The sequence below is a fragment of the Sceloporus occidentalis genome, unplaced genomic scaffold (assembly GCF_023333645.1).
Source record: "Sceloporus occidentalis isolate IW3139 unplaced genomic scaffold, rSceOcc1.0.p SCAF_30, whole genome shotgun sequence".
NCBI lineage: Eukaryota > Metazoa > Chordata > Lepidosauria > Squamata > Phrynosomatidae > Sceloporus > Sceloporus occidentalis.
This window is the reverse complement of record NW_028317010.1, coordinates 10,417,230-10,436,224: the sequence shown is the minus strand read 5'-3', so window position 1 is coordinate 10,436,224 and position 18,995 is coordinate 10,417,230. Positions and strand designations below refer to the sequence as shown.

General features: G+C 34.9%; 1 protein-coding gene across 1 annotated transcript in view; it reads right to left on the bottom strand.

Moving 5' to 3' along the window:
• Positions 1–773: 773 nt before the first annotated feature.
• LOC149299034 (serine/threonine-protein kinase 32C-like) overlaps positions 774–18,995 on the bottom strand; it is an 84,386-nt gene continuing 66,164 nt past the window's right edge. Inside the window, exons 3-12 of the mRNA XM_089486835.1 lie at positions 10,566–10,717; positions 9,930–10,103; positions 9,139–9,176; positions 7,426–7,515; positions 5,599–5,702; positions 5,380–5,496; positions 2,680–2,805; positions 2,086–2,217; positions 1,479–1,543; positions 774–921 (exon numbers count right to left, since the gene is read on the bottom strand). Of these exons, the coding sequence (XP_089342961.1) occupies positions 774–921; positions 1,479–1,543; positions 2,086–2,217; positions 2,680–2,805; positions 5,380–5,496; positions 5,599–5,702; positions 7,426–7,515; positions 9,139–9,176; positions 9,930–10,103; positions 10,566–10,717 (1,146 nt within the window). The remainder of the gene's footprint in view (positions 922–1,478; positions 1,544–2,085; positions 2,218–2,679; positions 2,806–5,379; positions 5,497–5,598; positions 5,703–7,425; positions 7,516–9,138; positions 9,177–9,929; positions 10,104–10,565; positions 10,718–18,995) is intronic.

Below are 18,995 nucleotides of genomic sequence, written 5' to 3'. Positions count from 1 at the left end.
AATAATTGCTTCTGTTGAAGGAGCTGCAATGGCTCCTTGCCATTCAAATAACTCCAATTTTAGGTCTAACTAAAAAATTCCTACAGTTTCCCAGAACAAAACCAAACTGTCGATTGATGGGATTGTTATCTTGGGTTTTCAATATATTATGCATTTCTGTAATTAGATTATGTATTGCTGCATGTGAAACCGTAAAGTGAAGTTAACCCAGACAATCCAAGTACTGTTATAGGTTTTGATTTTTTTTTTCCGGACCAATGCTACATCATATTCTGATATGGCGTAGCAGTCATAAGAATGGTTTATGAGAAAGAAAACCCATTTAAAGTACGATATATGAGCAGACATTGTGTTCTAAAGCAGTGCTGCCTATTATTTAAACACAACCACAACCAAAAGTATGGGCTGGTATGAATTTAATGATCTAACAAAATACAACATATGGGCTAGTTAAATGGATTAAGGGCCTTGCTGAAACTTAGGAGTTCCACATCTAGGCTGTGGGTCACCAGCGATGATGAGGAATGTGGTATCTTTTTTATTCCTCTTTATTTGTGTACTGAAAAGATAAAATTAAAATAAGCAACTTTTTTGCAACAGGACTGAGCAAAAAAGAGGGCTGTCTAAGTGCAGCTTGTATGCATTTTACATTGTTCAGCCAAACTTGCCTGTACATTATTACAGTTTCTTTTTAAGTTTTTTATTTTTATGGAACCTGAGAATGGCATTCATGAGCCTTAATGTCTCAGGATCAAATCCCTGGGACTTGATGACTAGTTGATGCTGGCAGTGGATGAACACACAGAGCCACACATGTTAAGGGTGGCATTCTCAGCTTCAGGTTCGGTCTCTGCTTCTGCCTCATCAGTAGATTCCAGGCCTGACACGGACTGGGTCCTTCCATGAGGGCTCTTCTTCAATCTAACAGGATAATAACAAGATTAACAAAATTAACTTTCTGTTCATCCCTGTTATAGTCTTCTTTAGACATATAGACCTTGGGGTATAAGGTGGTGGAGCTTTCTTATGCATGAACATTCATTCATAAACTAGCAGTAGAGATGATGAAGGCCTATTTGAGAAAATGAATATTTGTTCAACCAAGATCCTTACCAGGAGGTTTATTTACTAAACTAAAATTTCACAGGGGATTTCAACATTTCAGTGTACTGATTTAGGAATATAATATAGCTATGTAATCAATAAATAATAATAATGATAATAATAATATTAATACCTGAGAGATGACTTTCAAGAATACACCTCAGAAAGTTGCTTAGTGTTAGAAAAGGTTTGAATTAGCAATGGTGTTGGTATATTTAGCCCATAGATTATCAAGAATAGGGTAGTAGATGATAATTTAAAAAAAAAATAATGTCCATATAGTAGCAACTGAAGAGCACTGACATGCAGGTACGTACTATCAATTTTTCCAACCATGATTCATAAAATACATTTCCTAATATCTTCTGACTTACTTTTCACGGTTAAAGATTACAAATTCTTGTTGAAGTGCATCTAAGCATTCTTGCAAAAAGTCATCCTGAGAACAAAATGTTAGAGAGAGATACATTTCAGAGAGAGATATTTTATTAAAAAATGTTTACTAATGGTGGATCTTTGGTAAAATTACTGGTACATTAAAGGAACAGCCATGTCTAAAATAATCTTGTATAGTCTAATGAAAATATTGAATAGACTTGAGCCAATAGCACATATGGTGTATATATTTTATATACGTGAATAAGAAGTGTTGCTTAAGTAAAACAATGATAATCTGTTGAAAGACATGGACTTCCAACTCACATTTGAGATGGTGTGGATGTGGTGTAGCAGACCTTGGGGCAGATGGTTATATATTAACAATCCTGCATAGTAACTATGGTTTTTATTCACCTTTTCCATACCAGCACCTCATTGAACCCTTGCATGATATGTTGTACCATCTTGAACATAGTAGCAATTCAGTTAACTTACTAATGTAGCTTTTAATATTCTTCACGGGTTTGCTACTGACAATGCATCCCTCTCACAAGAACTTGCAGAGGAGGAAGCTGAATTGACTTTCAGGAGAAGTGGACTTACAGACTGGGAACTATCTTTGCTGTTATCCCTGGATTTATTCTTTGCAAGTCTCTTTTTCTTCTTATGCAGTGGTCTTGACTCTAATATCATCTCTTCAAGTTCAAATGTAGGATCACAATGTAACCGGCCTTTCTATAAAATAAAATACAAAAAAGAAATATGTACGCATGCTACCAAGAGAAAAATCTATTGTTACAATTGTGAGATCTAAATAGTGTATATATATATATATATATATATATATATAGAGATAGAGATAGAGATAGATATAGATATATATAGATAGATAGATAGATAGATATACACACACACAAATTATTTAGCATAACATATGCATTTACCTGTCCACATTTAAAAGCTCTTAGTAAATTGAATTATTTCCATAGCTGAAATCCAATGATATTTATTTTCTAATAACTAAACGTCACCAATGGTTCTTCAGATACTTTACAATGAATTATCGGAGTCATATTACATATAAGAAAGCAAACAATGCATCCTTGTTTAAAAAGCATTTTTCTTTATTAACAAGTGGTGATTTAATCTAACAAGATATTGGGTATTTAATGGTCTAAGGACAAAAGGTTCACTTACATTTGGAACAAACCCTGGTTCCACTTTCTTCTCTAAAATATCTTCCCAGACAATATCTACTAGGTATGTTGACGTTTGGATATCCAGGAGGCAAGAACAGCGATGCTCAGGGTTCACAGTCAATAACTAGAATAAACCACATTTCAAAATATGCATTAAATTCATTCTACTGAAACAGAAAACATCAAAATGCTAAGTTCCCACTTATGCCACTTAACTCTAGAATGCAAAATTCAAAGGGTGAGGACTGGGTCTAGACTGGCCATCTGAGCGACCATGCATAGCCATACATCATCAGGTGGCCACTGGCCTTAAAGTGCCAGGACCCCTCCCATTGCCAGTACTGCCCTGGTGAGAAAATCTCACTAATTTAGCTATGCATTATACAGGGCCTGCCAAGCTCTTCCTGCAGCAGACGTTCATTGGGGTTGGATCCTCATAATGTATAGTGAAGGAACCAAACGCACCATTTTCCCGTAAACTCTCCTGCAACTCTCCCTTTAGTGAATAAACCTCATAGTCCAAACACATATTCAGCAGTCAGCAACCTAGTTACCTCAATCACTTGTTTTTTTTTAATGTATCATTATTGCAGGATCATATGTTGAATAGTCTGAGATCCACAGTCCTGGATAAGCTACTATACACTGTAGCATGTATTTGCAATGACGAAAAATATATTGTGCTTGAAGGACATTTCAAAAACAACATTATTCTCAGCATGTAATCTTGCACAATAATCCTATTTACAAATGGAAACTAAATATCTTTTACTACCATTGTCTTACATTGTAACCACTATTTTTGGCTTTTGGTATGTAATTTGAAAACATAAACATGTTACATTAGAATACAATAATCCATGAGTTAGCGCGAAGATAGAATAGCAATAAAACAGTGATGGCAATGTATATGCCCCGGCAGGTATTTGCAGACTTTGCTTTTGACCAGTAGATGGCACTAGAAATCAACTTCTGAACGCATAGCAATGAAAGATATTAAACCATGCATTTTCTCCCTAAAATGTGTTTCCCCTACTACATATATTCTTTGTCCATTTCTGTATAAAAGCTTCTCCATTTCTAAACCAATTCAGGTTTGTTTTGTTCGACAGGTATCAGAAAATAAAAACCACAGGGTGCACAGAATATGAAAACTTATAGAAAATGGTTTTGTTGGCTCTGAAGAAGAGCATTTATTGTTACTTTGTCACAAAGTGTAAAGACTGACGGCCACAGCAATTTTAGACAGACGCCTCCCAGCAGGTTGCCAAAATATTGTATTTTATGTTTCAATCATGTACCGTAAAACCAGTTATTTTCGGCTTTTAGAGAACTCAATTTCAAAGTTGTTTGGGTTTTCAAACAGTGCCTCAAGTGTACATTTTATTAATGGAAGCGGTGCTGAAAGTTCTGCTGAATAGCTTAAAACAAATGCTTAGACTTCTCTGAGATGTTTGCAGGAACTACCTAAAAAATATTGCCCAAGGATATTATTACAGTAGTAAATTAAGTTTTGCAGCAATTACCCAGGGCAAAATACAAACACGATGGCTCTGTAATAACTTGCAGCATATGCTGCTAACTTGCCCTTTACATTTTGTGTAAAAAATGGGGGACACAATGGGTCAGTTAAGGGAGTGATATAGATAACACATAGATCAGCAAGGCACAGTGATTGCATGTTAATAATGAGTGTTATTGTGCAATCTTTAATTTTAGCAAAAAAAAATTCAAATTTCGTTAATTTATATGAATTGCCAAAAAATGAAAGGTCCCCAAACAAACATAAAGGAGAAAGCTCCAAATTTTCTTTTTAAATTTCCCCCTACCTCTCACCCTCTCACTCAGATTCTATATTGCCATTTTTGCTTCACCATGTCATTCAAGTATGTATTATGGCCTCGGGCGGCAACTCTGGGGAGATGGCAGCTCCTGTGCTGCACTATCCAGGGCGACGGTCCTATTGAGGTTTCTCGATGAGATGCTTCTCAATGGGTTGGTTTTGAAGATCTCTGATCTCTTATAACTGGCCCATTTATACAATGGGGGTCTGCGCTTTGCCAGTACAGCTTCAGTGGTGTCCATTACTTGTGCTGCATGTTCCGTTGAGTGGAGTGCATGGATATCCCAGCTCTAAGTATGGAGGGAGTGTGACACAACGGAGTTGAGCCACTGCTGGTAGATTGTGGGCCATTACCCTGGAGCAGGCCTAGGGCAGTAAGCAGACCACATAAACACACAACTGCCAGTGCATTCATGTGGCAAAGGCAGCATTTTTATAGAATTTTTATATGCATTTAAATAGAATAAAAAAATCAGCCTGTAAAATGTGATACTCGGCAACATCAAAGAATATATTAAAAAAGGGAAAGAGAATAGTAGATGTGTTCTGGAGCATCCAAGAATTGAGGTAGATCCATGGAAAAAGATACACAGCTATGCATGTAACATTTTCATTAATAAAACATTTGCTGCAACTAACATGCCGCGCTGTCATGAGCATGAGGCTGGGCATATCATGTCGGGATAAAAGAATAGGTGATTGCTGATCAGTCATCCTGTATAAGCCATATATACAGGATGACTGATCGGCAAAAAAAGATATATAAATGACATTCAATATTATATATTCTGCTGTGAAATATATTAAAGACTCTAGAAGAATTATTTTATGCAAAGAGGATGAAAACAAAATTACCTTCCGTAACAAACCAATCATGTCTTTTGACCAGACCGACGAATACTGGACAGTAACTGTGCTAAATAACTGAACTAAGGTTTCTACAGGGTTAGTTGAATGGATGTCATACGGCCTCTGTGGAAAGAATATCACATTACAGTATCAGTAAATAAAACTTGCATAGTTCAACATTTTTTTCAATAGAATAAATTTACTTTAGCGGGAAAAATGTCGTACCCATCCTCGGAGTAATTCATATGCCATTATTCCTAATGACCACCAATCAACCTCGAAGGAGTAACCGGTTCCTCCATTGACAAATGACTGAAAGATTTCTGGAGCTTAAATGAGAAACGTCAGAATGCGCTTTAATAATATTTGATATTTACACCAACATAGATCATAAAGATATAAAAAGATATTTCTATAGGTAATATCTGCATTAAGTGCATGTGACGGTCTGGACCCAGATTTGTATAGATTTTTGCAGATAAATGCAGCCTGAAGTATATAAATCTGTAACCAATGCTTTAGGTAGAATGTACAGAGCTACCGGTAGTTTCATTTATCACTCTGTAATGTTTTGCATGTTTTTATTGCTTTTATCTGGTTCCAAGGTTATTATAGGTACAACGTAAATACAGGCATTTTAATATAAACGGGGGCATGAGTCACTCCGCTTATGAATGCATTCTGGATCCAAGGCTGCTGTTTAGTTTGCTATCCAATGAAAAGTGTTTTCTTCTATAAAACAGTGGTGTATGGGAATACATAAATGGATATTTTTGCATTTGATAAAATAGTGATTGAGAAATAATACAGCGAACACTGAAAACGTTTTTCTTATTTCTAAAACATACTATATACTACTTAGCAGACTAAGCAGACCTAGCATGTTTATAGTTACAGGGTCCTTTGCAAACCTCTTCTTGTTTGTGGACCCATGAAAAGCCCCCCAAACACACAAACCTTTGGACTCTCCTTTCTTTTAAGCCCCTTCATCTAAGAACCCCAACATCATCAATTCCTTATTTTCCTATATCAACCCCTTTGTCTTTCTCTCCATCCACTTTAGTCAGGGACAGGAGAAAGCTGTTGTTGGCCCCTATGAAGTGCTTGGGACCTGGGCCTCAAGCTTTTTTTGCCCAGAATGGCACATAAGGGTGTTAACAGTTAGCCCTTCCCTGTTGTCTACCACTAAAATGAATGAGTACAGTCTTAATTATACCAGATCTGGCTCAACAGGTATACAAATACAAATGCTTACGCAGCTCACTTGGCAAGCTTTCTATTTCGTGGCACCCATGTTTCTGACTGTTTTTTTTTCCATAAGAAGGACTATTCATAAAAAAAATCTACAGCAATAACCAAAATATTTTCAAAATGCATGTTTGGTGTTCTGTACACAACATAATGCACCCATACCGCACATAACACATAAGATGTCTATATATATATATATATATATATATATATATATATATATATATATATATATATATATATATATATACATATATACAATTGTTTTTAGTTTTTTTTTAAATATCTTTTGAAGGAATAGTGTTCTCTTAACCGTACAGAAAAAAAGATGTGCATTTTATTTTTACTTTATCGATGGTTCCCTTTAACGTCAAAGGCTAACCTCAGATCAGTAAAAACAAAATGTTCCATTTGAATAATGCATAGCACATTAGCTACAAATGACTGAGCACTGGTAAAATGCACGATTCAGATACAAAATAGAGCGCAAGGTAAATTAGCCAGCTCCATGAATGACTTATTAAATAAAGGCCGCTGACTAGGACAAAACTGTAAACATGCCAAGGTCTGCCATACTTACCGCACTAATGAAATAATACTGATTGTGTTTTCCCTATTTCCTCTGTCTGACTTTAGATAAATGTAATGCACGTAAAATAAAAACAACGAAAACCATCTAGATGATATCCAGTCAAATAAGGAATATAAGACATGAAGTTAATACAAAAGAAATCTAGTTTATGACATCATTTCTTTTTCATTTAACCAACACATATTATATCTCCTATTTTTTTTTCTTACCCATGTACGGTTTGGTCCCAGCTAATGCCGTAGCTCTTTCTCCATCTTTGATTATTGTGGCAACATTAAAATCTGTAAGATGAGTGTGGCCTGAGGAGAGGGGAGGAAAAAGGGATGTTCTGAAGAGTCAGGAAAGATAGAGCTTTTAATAAGCAAAATCCAATTACTTATTCAGAACACTCTAGTTACAAGGCAATGCCAAAACACTGTTAAAACAGAATACGATAGCAAAGCGGAAGCCGGGGAATTAGTTCAAATTTACATCAGGCCATACAATCCTAATATACACAACCTCCATTTTTTTTTCTTATTTGCATTATACACATCCTACATTTATTTTTCTTACATACAGGCCTAATGCCAAACGAAGGTGATACTATGTAGTTGGTACAATGACACTGTTAGACATATGCTGAATGCTTTTGGGAGTGGATATACTCGGTTCACTTGTGCTGCTTTTCATAACTGACAGCGGTTCTTTCAGCCATAAATCAAACTTATGACGCCGGGACATTAATCAATACACAAAGCTGTCAAAATGTACTAATGATTGAGCCCTTCTGGCAGGTTCTGCGCTACCACAGAGCTTGGAGAGTGCCATTGTGTCATGGGAATTTCAATGAAGGCAACGGTTTGCACTGGGAGAACTAATCTTCTTCAAGTTTACCCAAAGTTTGCGTTATTTTTCTAACATACTTGTAAATTTCAAGTGTGTCTAACAGAAATGTTATGTAGCATACCCTTGGTCACCCATTCCATCAGGTGCCAGAAACTGCTGTATACTTCACAGTTGGGCCAGCAAAACTCTATATGTTATGATGCCATTATTAATGTAATAGTCACATCTTTTTTAAATGTAGAATTATGTAATTATGTAATAACTGAAGAACGCCTCAAATATCACTGATAAAAAAAGGTAATTAATTACATGTTTAATTAATAATCATGAACTTACTCAGTCCCCAAAATGCCTTCACAAAAGAACATGAGAATCAATATTTTTTATAGTGACCTCCATTAAGTGAGAAAAAAAAAAACTATATTTGGGCTCAACATTACACTTGGAAAGAACTCAAAATGAGCACAAAGAAAAATTAGCCCTCCTTTACAAAAAAACAAAACCAGCATCTTAATAACAGGAGATACATAAACATCACCGTTAGCATACTAGGATAAAAGGATAATATTCTAGTGCACAAGGAAGCCAACAATCCCAGACCTCTAATTTTTTTCCCCATGAAGCCCAATGTGCCTCACACGTCCCACCATTTAAAAATGTGGAACAGCGATGCTCCAAAGTGATCGGGCCACAGAGATACCAGGTTTTTCTGGGGTTGCACTCCCCACTGTAGCATTTTCTTCCCTCTCTGGTCGCAACCAAGGGAGGGACAGATCTTCTAGGTCTTCAAGGTGGGATGGCAGCCAAAAGGCACTGCCCCACAAAAATGTTTTTAATACCCAAAAATCTGTGTACCAAAAAACATTACAAAAACAAGCTAAAACATGCTGCTGAAATTTTGGTTAATATTACATGTAAGATGAGGGTTTGTGCTCACAAGTGTTTTGTTTAGCTTAGTCTAAAGTTACACATAACATTACAAATACAGCAGAAATGTATGAAAAAAACATCATTAGCTGGTTTACTGTTAATGTATGCAAATATAATCCCACCAGAGAGTATGTAAAACAAGCAGAGCTCTTTAGTTTGCTAACCTTGCTCATCAAGAAGAATGTTGTCTGGTTTGACGTCTCTAAAACAGATAAAAAACATTGGCCTCAGCACACACACCATATGCTTGCTGGTACAGTACAAGACACTTTCAACGAGCAGAACTAAAAGCAATTCACAGTGTAGATAAAGATTGACAACCGAGACTAAATATTAGAACAAAATCAAACAAAAAATATAGTTGAAAGAGAATTTGTTACTTTGCAAAATAGAGATAGTTTCTTAAAGAGTCATAGCTACCAAGCTTTCCCATAGAAGTGGAAGGCATGTAGTAATACAACAAATATGTTGAGTATTTTTCACATAAAACCAAACTAATTACTAATGATTCAAATGGTTTTGTCCTCCGTTTTTATCTGTATAATGATTCTGTGCTTCTATTGAGTTGATATTTTAAGAGGCAAAAATATGGGCCATGACTACACCCAGGAACATTGTCAGATCAGTGGCCAAGGTCTTCCCTATCCATAGTGGGAAAGGGGCTGTCATAAGATGGAACAGGTAGGTGGGTGAGTGTGTGAACTATAACTATATTAGAGCGAGCGTGCTTCTAAACAACTCACCCAGATATTCAAAGAGTCACACAGTCATGGAAGTAAATCCCATAGAATAGCACTAACACCAATAAGTAAATTTACATTTGATATGATATGTAATTTGTTGCTTCCAATGCTAAAATTACAATTAAACAAAAATAATGAAAGTGGATTTAGTACCAAAAACAACTGGAAGCATTAACTCCAGGCAAATACACATATTTATATAAAACATATACCTATGGATTATATGTTGACTCCTTAAGTAGTCCAGAGCTAAAGCCATTTCACAAACATACATTTTAACAGTCTCTTCTGTAAACTGGACATTTTGTTGGAGATGATAACGAAGATCACCTCCCAAAAGTAAATCTACCACCATAAACATGTCTTCCTCATCTTGGAATGAATACCTGCAACACAGAAGACGCATAGTTGTTGGCTATAAACAAGGCTGATGTTTTATGAGCCTATAAAATCTATTACTGTTACGTCTCCTTGTGGGTTACGAATGCTACATATAATGCTCTGTCCTAAAACTGATGATAAAATGTAATGTTGAAACATAATATATAAAAATGATTGGCAAATGTGCAGACAATTCAACACATACAGGACCTTCCACAGGCATACTCCACCTCCATTCCATGGAGATCTATTAATTAAACAGGTAAAATAACAAGTCCAAACTAAATATTCACTATTACCAACTATTTGCACTTACAAACACTTTACTCACATAAACTCGACTACAGGAGAGTTAAGTTAATGTGAGTTAAAAGGATAAAAAACTTGCAGATTTGTGGGATAGAGCCTTGTGTCTTGCCAGAAAATTGGGCCATCTTTATTCATTTTATGAACAATAATACGCTTACCATAGATTGACTAAGAAAACATGTTCAATTTCTTGCAGGATCTCTAATTCCCTGAACACGTTCCGGACTTCGTCTCGTTCTATGCACTGGTGTTTGTTCATATACTTCATGGCATACATGGTTTCAGTGTCCTTCTTCTGAACAATACAGACCTGAAGTTCAATCAGAAGAAAAACAAAGTTACAGCTAACATTATTATAGATTTTAAACGTTTTCATACAATATCTTTCATTGTAGCTAATATTTCTTAATCAAGAAAAAAACCTCACTGTAAATTATATTGAAACAATAAACATATTTTATCCAATCATATTATTTATATTTATCAAATGTGTGCCTAAACCGCCATTTAGAAATATAACACAATTTATCAATCCATTTCAAATCATCCATACTTACAAAAGAAAATGCTGTTACATAGAAGTGTTGTTTTGGACCAGATGTAACTAAACTGTAGCGTTCCAGTCACTATTAGGCTATAATCACGCCTGAACTGGCCGTTAGGCACATGGCGCCAATGCCTTGTGTCCACATCTAGGTTGACATGAAAGTGTCATCCACAGCCACATGTATTCGGCAGGTGACTCCAGATCTGTGATCAATGGGCTCCTGGCTTTAAAATGTCATGGCCCATTTTACCCCCCAGTCTGGTCCCGGCAATTATGCACATTATCATTAGCCAGTAAATTAGGAGAGATGTAGTCCAACAAAACAGGAGACAGAGAGTATGGCAACCAGTGGCCAATACCCATCTGTACATGAAACACCATTGATAAAGTATTAATTTTTCTAAGAAGATCTTTACATTGTGATATTGGTAATAGTGGTGAAAGGTAACTTTTCACAAGCACAAATAGCACTGGAGTTTTTAAATGTCATCTCACCTTATTTACTGTGCATAATTAAAATCTATCCAGACCTTTTGCAGTAGTATGTAGCATGTATGCGTAGTACGATGGCGAGATAATTTTTTTATCTTACCAATACTAATCTGTAATATATAATAATACATAATAAATGTTTTCTTTTTGGCTACGCTCTTTGGGAAATATCCTGAACATCTGATACATTCTATCAGATACACTCTATATGAATGAATAATGTGTGCAACAAAAAGCCATCATCCAGAAAGGCTCATAATCGTCAAGAGCATTTTTTTCTGAAATATAATTCCTCCAGACTGCTGTGCACAGAACAGTCCAGGAGGTTCGTTACTGAGCAGGAAAACATTCATTACCGCACAGTGACAGATACTTAATATGAGCTTTACACGGCAAGCCAGAAAAAAAAACCATTATGTCAGAACATTAATTGGAAAAGAACAGGACTTCAAGGTGTGCAGTCTGCCAATGCACCTGCTTGAATACCCAGTGGGACATCACGTGGAGAACCTACCTTTGTGCTATTCAAATGACCCAAGTCTATTACACTTACACGTTCTTGTGTAAGTGAAGAAAATGGTATATATGCCTGTGCCTTTATTTAAAGAGAATAATACATGAGATATGCAAGTTGAAAAAAGATTGAATACTGAACTCTAAAACACTATCTAGAATAATCGCAAATTTATTCTTACGTCCAGCAGCCTTTGTGGTTTCTTGCTTTTGAACTATAATTAGCATGGCTTTCTATATACACTGTGTGTTATACAAAAACCTACCTTTACAGTCAGAAAAAGGCAATTTAGTTTAAAAGCAGTTATTAGATAGAATACATGACCAAATAATGTTCAGTTGACACATTCATTCCATGCCTTGAAAAAACTTTTAGGCTTATAGACGTTTAAAAATAACTTCTTTGACATGATTTTCACGTTAAAGTTGTTTTGTTCCATGGTACTGAGCATTTATATTTTGTGATAATGATGACCAGTTGCTGTTAATTAGCAGACTCATTTTTCTGCTTTTTTCTGGATATACTACACTTTTTATTTTCATTTAATATCATATTTATATACTTTTTATACATACATACATATATACACACACTATATAAATAGTATACATACATATATGTGTATATATATTATATTTAATATTATTATATATAACGTTTAATATTTATATACTTTTAATATATATATATATATACATTCTATAAATGTATATATACATATATGTATATATTATATTTAATATTTGCACTTTATATATATATATATATATATATATATATAACATTTAATATTCATACACTTTTTATATTCATTTAATTCTGAGAAGACAAGTCTATGGATATGTGGAGAGACATTCTGTCACATGAAGCAACATATACTGTACGATGGGTGACACCTGCCATCAATCTATGCACTTGTGGAGTTGACAAGATATGCAAAATCTTATCTTACTTCTGTATTGTTCAATATAGTCTAGATATTATGTGGTATCTTAAAGCTACCATTTTATTCAGAAGAATGTATTTTTCTTAATAATGAAAGTGGACCTTTGTCCTGACATATGCGATCAACTTCTTACTGAGCCCATCTACCTATCACCTATACTAGATACGCAGCTTAACTTCAAGCTACTAAACACTTTTCATTTGAAGCTATTTAACTACATTAACTACACAAATTGGAAAAACAGCACACAAACCAGAAATCCAGAACAACAAAATATAGAACATACATGTGGTCTAATGGTAACTTCTAATACCTTCGCCATGATGATGGACCCTTACTTTTTTAAAATGTTCCTCTGTCCTTCTGGAAACAAGACATACGAATGCCCATAAAAAAATATTTAAAAAATCCTCAAAAGACAGTTCTCTGTAGTAACATATATGATGTTATATTAAAATGTTTGAAGAAAGTTCTCCCTGATTATACTCCTATTTTACCTTTTAGAACAATTTTATTTGCGCACTACTGATTTATGTATGTACTGCAGCTGAGTAAGACATTAAGAAAACAAACAATACATGTTGCTAACACATTTTTTTGTGGTTTACACATTACATTACGCACTATTGTTGTTTTAGGGATGTGAAAGTATCAAATCAACCAGACATGATGAGATCCCCACATAGTAGGAAGAACATAATAAGTGTAAACCAATGGCCAATACTCCATACCAGTGATGCTAGCAGTTCATGAGGATCTTATTTTCTGTAAAGGAAAATCTGAATAATGCATGCGGATCTAATAATGTAGTTCAATGTGCTCCCGTGCCGAATTCTCATTCACTAACGCGCTCTTTCCTCTTCAGCTTAATAATTAGAACTTTAATTGTTGGTAAAAACAGAGCCAGAATAAAGCTTATGATCATCTGTCCTGATCCCTAGTGAAAATGTTATATTACTTACAGTATCTCTGTATAGCCATCAATATAACAGTTAAGAAGTTAATATCGCACTCCTTAGGGGGATTATGTAGCACACAATTTGTGCTTTCTATAATGATTTCTTTGACTCTATTATAACATTGAAATCAACTGTTTTCATGTTTTCAGAAACTGTTTTAGTTATCAGACCGAAGGAAGCCATAGAATTTTATACTAGCTCTCCAATAAAATCAAACAGCATTTGAGAGTTAATGTTTCATTTACACTTACTTTTGAAGAATGGCTAGTTTACCGGGTTATTTCTTCAGAACAAAGACATATAAAATAGTATTGTGTGGCTCCAGGCTATCGCTCTAAATATAACAATATCCAATAAGAGTGGAATGTATTAACAGATCCTATAGAATTAGCAGGACTTTCAAACTTTTTTAATAACAAATAACTAAAATAATAATGCATCCACTACAAAATTATTAATCGTGCACATATGTAAAAATGAGCACATTAATCTAAATATTCGATATTTATAGATCCATTCAAAATGACATTCTAGAAAGAAAATTTTCCAGTCATGTATAAAGGGGTACACATGTAGGCATGTATAGATAGGTAGGTGGGCAAGACCGGGCTCCCCACAATGTACTCCATACAGTTGCTTAAAGCTTTTATAGGGATAATGCAATAGACAAGCTAGAATGGCTAGATCTACCTTCCCTGCTTGCCCCTGCCTTCATCTTCTCCCATTGCTCCATTAGTTCCACCCATGTGTCATTGACATTATTAATATCAATACTATAGGTACATATTTAGGGACAAGGGGATATTTGTATCATTTGCGCTTAGCTACATCAGCCATGGAAATCTATTCCTTTCTACATGTAGACTCACCAGGGTGTTTTCAGTGATGTCTTATTGCTCTCCTACGTGTTTTCCACTAACTCCTAAAGCAATTCCTGTCTCGTCTTCCCTGTCAGCCTATAAGGTGCTGTGCATCTGATGATGGTCACCTATGATTGTTTTGCTGTAAACATTTTTTGGGGTTAGTAGGGCTCCTATATGCGTATGAAGCTCCCATACCTTGCAGGATACCACGTTGGGGCACCTCATTATAAGAAATTTAGGGAGTTATTAATTATGCACACCCCTATAACGCTTACTACAGCCCATTACAAGGTCCCCTACTTTGACACGGGTCCTGTTGATAATCATATGAAGCTTAGAAAACACTGTATATACCTTTTAACATATACCCTGTGTCTGCACAGGGTATATGTTAAATTTCTGTTTTACCAATTTCTGTTTTCATCCTTGAGAAAAACAAATCCAGTTTCTTGTCAAGTCTTAGAGCTATAGGACCTTTACAAATTAGAGTTTATTTTCCAGTTTCTATAAAATCACAGATTTGGAGTAACAATATCTACTGATTTTGTATTGTTCTAGCAAGGGTGGTTAATCATGAAATAGCAGTTGCGTAACATGTTGACAAAAGATGAATGTGAAGAGACTGTTGCAAAAATAAGCACATAACTAAAACAATTTGTATTTTGTGATCTAAAACAAAACAGCATAAAAAAATCAACATCACGCCATCTAAAAAGCTTACAGAAAGGTAGTGAAAGTGATATTAAATAGTACCCATGTAGTTCACACAAAACAAATCATTACATGAAAAAAAAAAAATAATAATAATAATAATAATTGATATAAAGTTGTGCAGATTCCTTCTCACAAGCCACGCTTTAAACTCTTGGATTGGAACTTATTTTGGACTTGTATCTAATTAAGCAACCCCTTTCTGAATTCCATCCATTGATTTCAATACTGGTTATAATTATAGTGTATACAGGTATTTATAATGTTCTTTATTCAACACTGTCGCAATATAATTACAAATTCCTTTCCCAAATTATCTTGAAATAGTGTACCTACCCAGATACTGATCAATGTATTTTGGCCCAGTGCTGCTCAGTAAATATGACCCTTCATAAGTATACTGCAGATATGACACACACGGAAATATGTTAATTGCACCCTTACCGACAAAATTTGGCAAGCCATGGGAACAGAAGGAGCTAATCAGCTGATTACTGTGTATTAAAAAACCCACATGAAACAGAAGCCAGGGAGGATTAAAAAGCCTGAAAACTCATTTTTGCCAAAATTACTTTTTTGGCAGAATGCAGGTGTGAGTTTTGCAAAATGTTTTGTGTATAAATTGTAACACTGCTGAAATAAAATTGTGTATATCACATATAGGAACTTACTGTAGCACACTCGAGTAGTTTGGAAGGAAATTCACTGATTTCACATTATCAGCAGCCAAGTTTAAAATGAAAGACATTAAACTTAGCCTTTAGCTGTTTTTGGAAAACCAGCAAAGCTTCAACAAGGGAATCCTTTAAATTAGATATAAAAAACAAAACAGGTTGGACTCACAGCGCTCTGCAGCTTCCCATCAAGCTAACAAGGCAGTCAATCAAATTTTACAAATCTCTTTACCAATTCCCAACTGGTCACCCATTGAAATTCTACTAAACAAAAGTGTGGGTATCTACAAATGTTTTAAAATAGAACATTGGTTTAAGTACAGTCATCTTTTAGCAGAATGCTGAAGGGGGTATTCACCAACCAAGCCTAGCCAAGATGGAATACTCAGACGGCTTACAATATAGTAAGCATCTACAAGTTCCCCAGGTTATTATCCTGAATGGCTTTCCTGTTAACTTAATTGAACTTCAAGCTGGGAAACTAAAGATAATAATTGTTATAAAAAACTTGGGTCACTTGGTTACCATGGTGAATAAAGCTCTAAAACCAAGTTTGGTCCATTACCTGTCAACCCACATTATTGGTTCCAGGCATTTGGGCTGATGAGCTGTATGTGAATAAGCAATGACTTCTAATTGTAGAATTTTGCAAATGTGAGGCAGTGTCAGTAATGCGAGTGGTGCTCTGCAAGTAATACTGTATGTAACTATCATGTTCAAAAGTATATAAGCACAATAATTGATCACAATGATAAGTAACATGCTTAAAAGTACTGCCCCTTACATATGTATGCCAATGGTAAGTTCATGGCATTCTATTTGGTGCCACCAAACTTATGATGCCAATGCTGGTTAAGTGGTTAAGATATTGACAAAAACTTAACAGAACTCAAAAAGGTAAAATTCATTATTAGGACCAAATAGCATGAATTAACTATTTAAAAATAATATGCACATAAAATGTTAGACACCTTTGTATTTGTGTAATCAATCTACCATTTATGTTTATGCCATTTTATAGAATTTGAATTTGCTCCAACCTATACATATTGAGATCTCTTAGTCTTTCTGGATAATTTTTATCCTTCCAACCATTCACCATCTTATAGCCCTCCTCTGAACTCTCTCCAAAATGTCAATATCCTGACAGGGTCTCCAGAACTACATACAATACTCTAGGTGAGGCCTGACCAGAGATATGTAAAGTGACATAATCACCTCGCTATACAACTCAGAAGCCTGCTTGCGTTTTCTGACACTTTGCCTGCTTTCCTAAGAAATAATTACTGCTAAGTCCTGCTCTTCTCTTGTGACTGACAGAATAGTGCTATATTTCGCCTTGGGATTTGTACATCCCAAGTGCATTATTTTACATTTATCGACGTTAAACTGGAGCTGCCACACTCTCAACCATTTTTCTAACCAACCTTCTAATAAAACTATTATTATAATTGCGACTGGTGAATTACCTATACGCTACAAAGGTAAATATACCAGTAACTAACTGGGATTGCCTGTGTATATTACATTAAATAACTCCTTTATGGGGTCATGAATTTTTTTAATATTTGACCCTTGGGGGCATATTAATGTTTTAATGACACAAACACAAATCAAGAAAAAAGAATGGCGGTGGTGCATCATTGATTTAGACCCTCAAAAAGGCAAACAATGACACCTCGGTGATAGCACCCTTACATTACCTAGTGTTCTGCCGCAACGTCTCCCAATTTGTCAGACACCAGTAATGTGCACACATAACATTAGAAGATCTGATGACACTAGTGAAGCATCAGTACATCCATCCCACCATTTTCAAACATTGTACCTCTAAAAAAACACTGATTTGATGATGTAAAAAAGATATGCAAGCAGGAGCTGAACTTGTTGATTAACGGTACAGGTGTTTTTAGGAATTAAGGAAACAGGGTAGCAAGATTGCAATCAGGATTAGATGAAATCTAAAATGGAAACCTCACTGCAAAATAGAGTGAAGCTAATTGCAAAACACTTGACAAGTATCTAAATTGCAAAAACAAATTGGACTTTCTAAAAGTTTTATCAGTATCTTGATTGGAGAGGATGAGAAAAAAAGACAGTTTCGTAAGCAAATTATTTTAGCAAAATATCAAGAAGAAACTAAAAAAGTCTAATATTAATATAACAGTTCTATTACCCAAAGGTAATACAGAGGAAAACAAATGGAAAAAACATCCTTATATTTGGCCCACGTAAAGTGGCCATCCATAAGAAAGAATTAAAAAGAAAATGATTATGACATTGTCACTGCTTGCAGATGAATGCATGTATATACTCTTCATTGAAGTCCATGGACCCCAATAGTTATTTTATGATTAAAGATTTGTTTTTTAAATGTATGTATGGAGGAAGGGATGCTCTCGCTTGCAGAATGTAACGTTGCCTGCATTTCCATGTACACCTTAATAACCTAAGCCAAGTCAGGTCAGTCAAATTGACCCTATCTGACACTGGAGTGTCCCTGTAACAACCATGTTATTACACCATGTTTACAAGTTTCGTAAAATACTTCAATACCCATTTAATAAATAAAACATAAAAACAGTATATATTAACCAAAAGGATTTAAAAGACAATTGAAAAGTAAAATTAGGCAGATTGCTTGTAAGTGTTGTAGAGTCAAATGTAACAATATCTGTACATGAAAGAACTATCAAGAAGGACATAGGCTATGATAGAGCATTTATTATTTTAACATGGACCTAAACATCTACTAGTGACCACATTTACAAAATAAAAGTTGATTTTAAAATTATCATAGATTATAAAACAGGAAATGAGTCTAAAATTCTAAGGGGAGAGAAGTGAAATAATTCAAAAATAATGAATAACAATAGTCGATT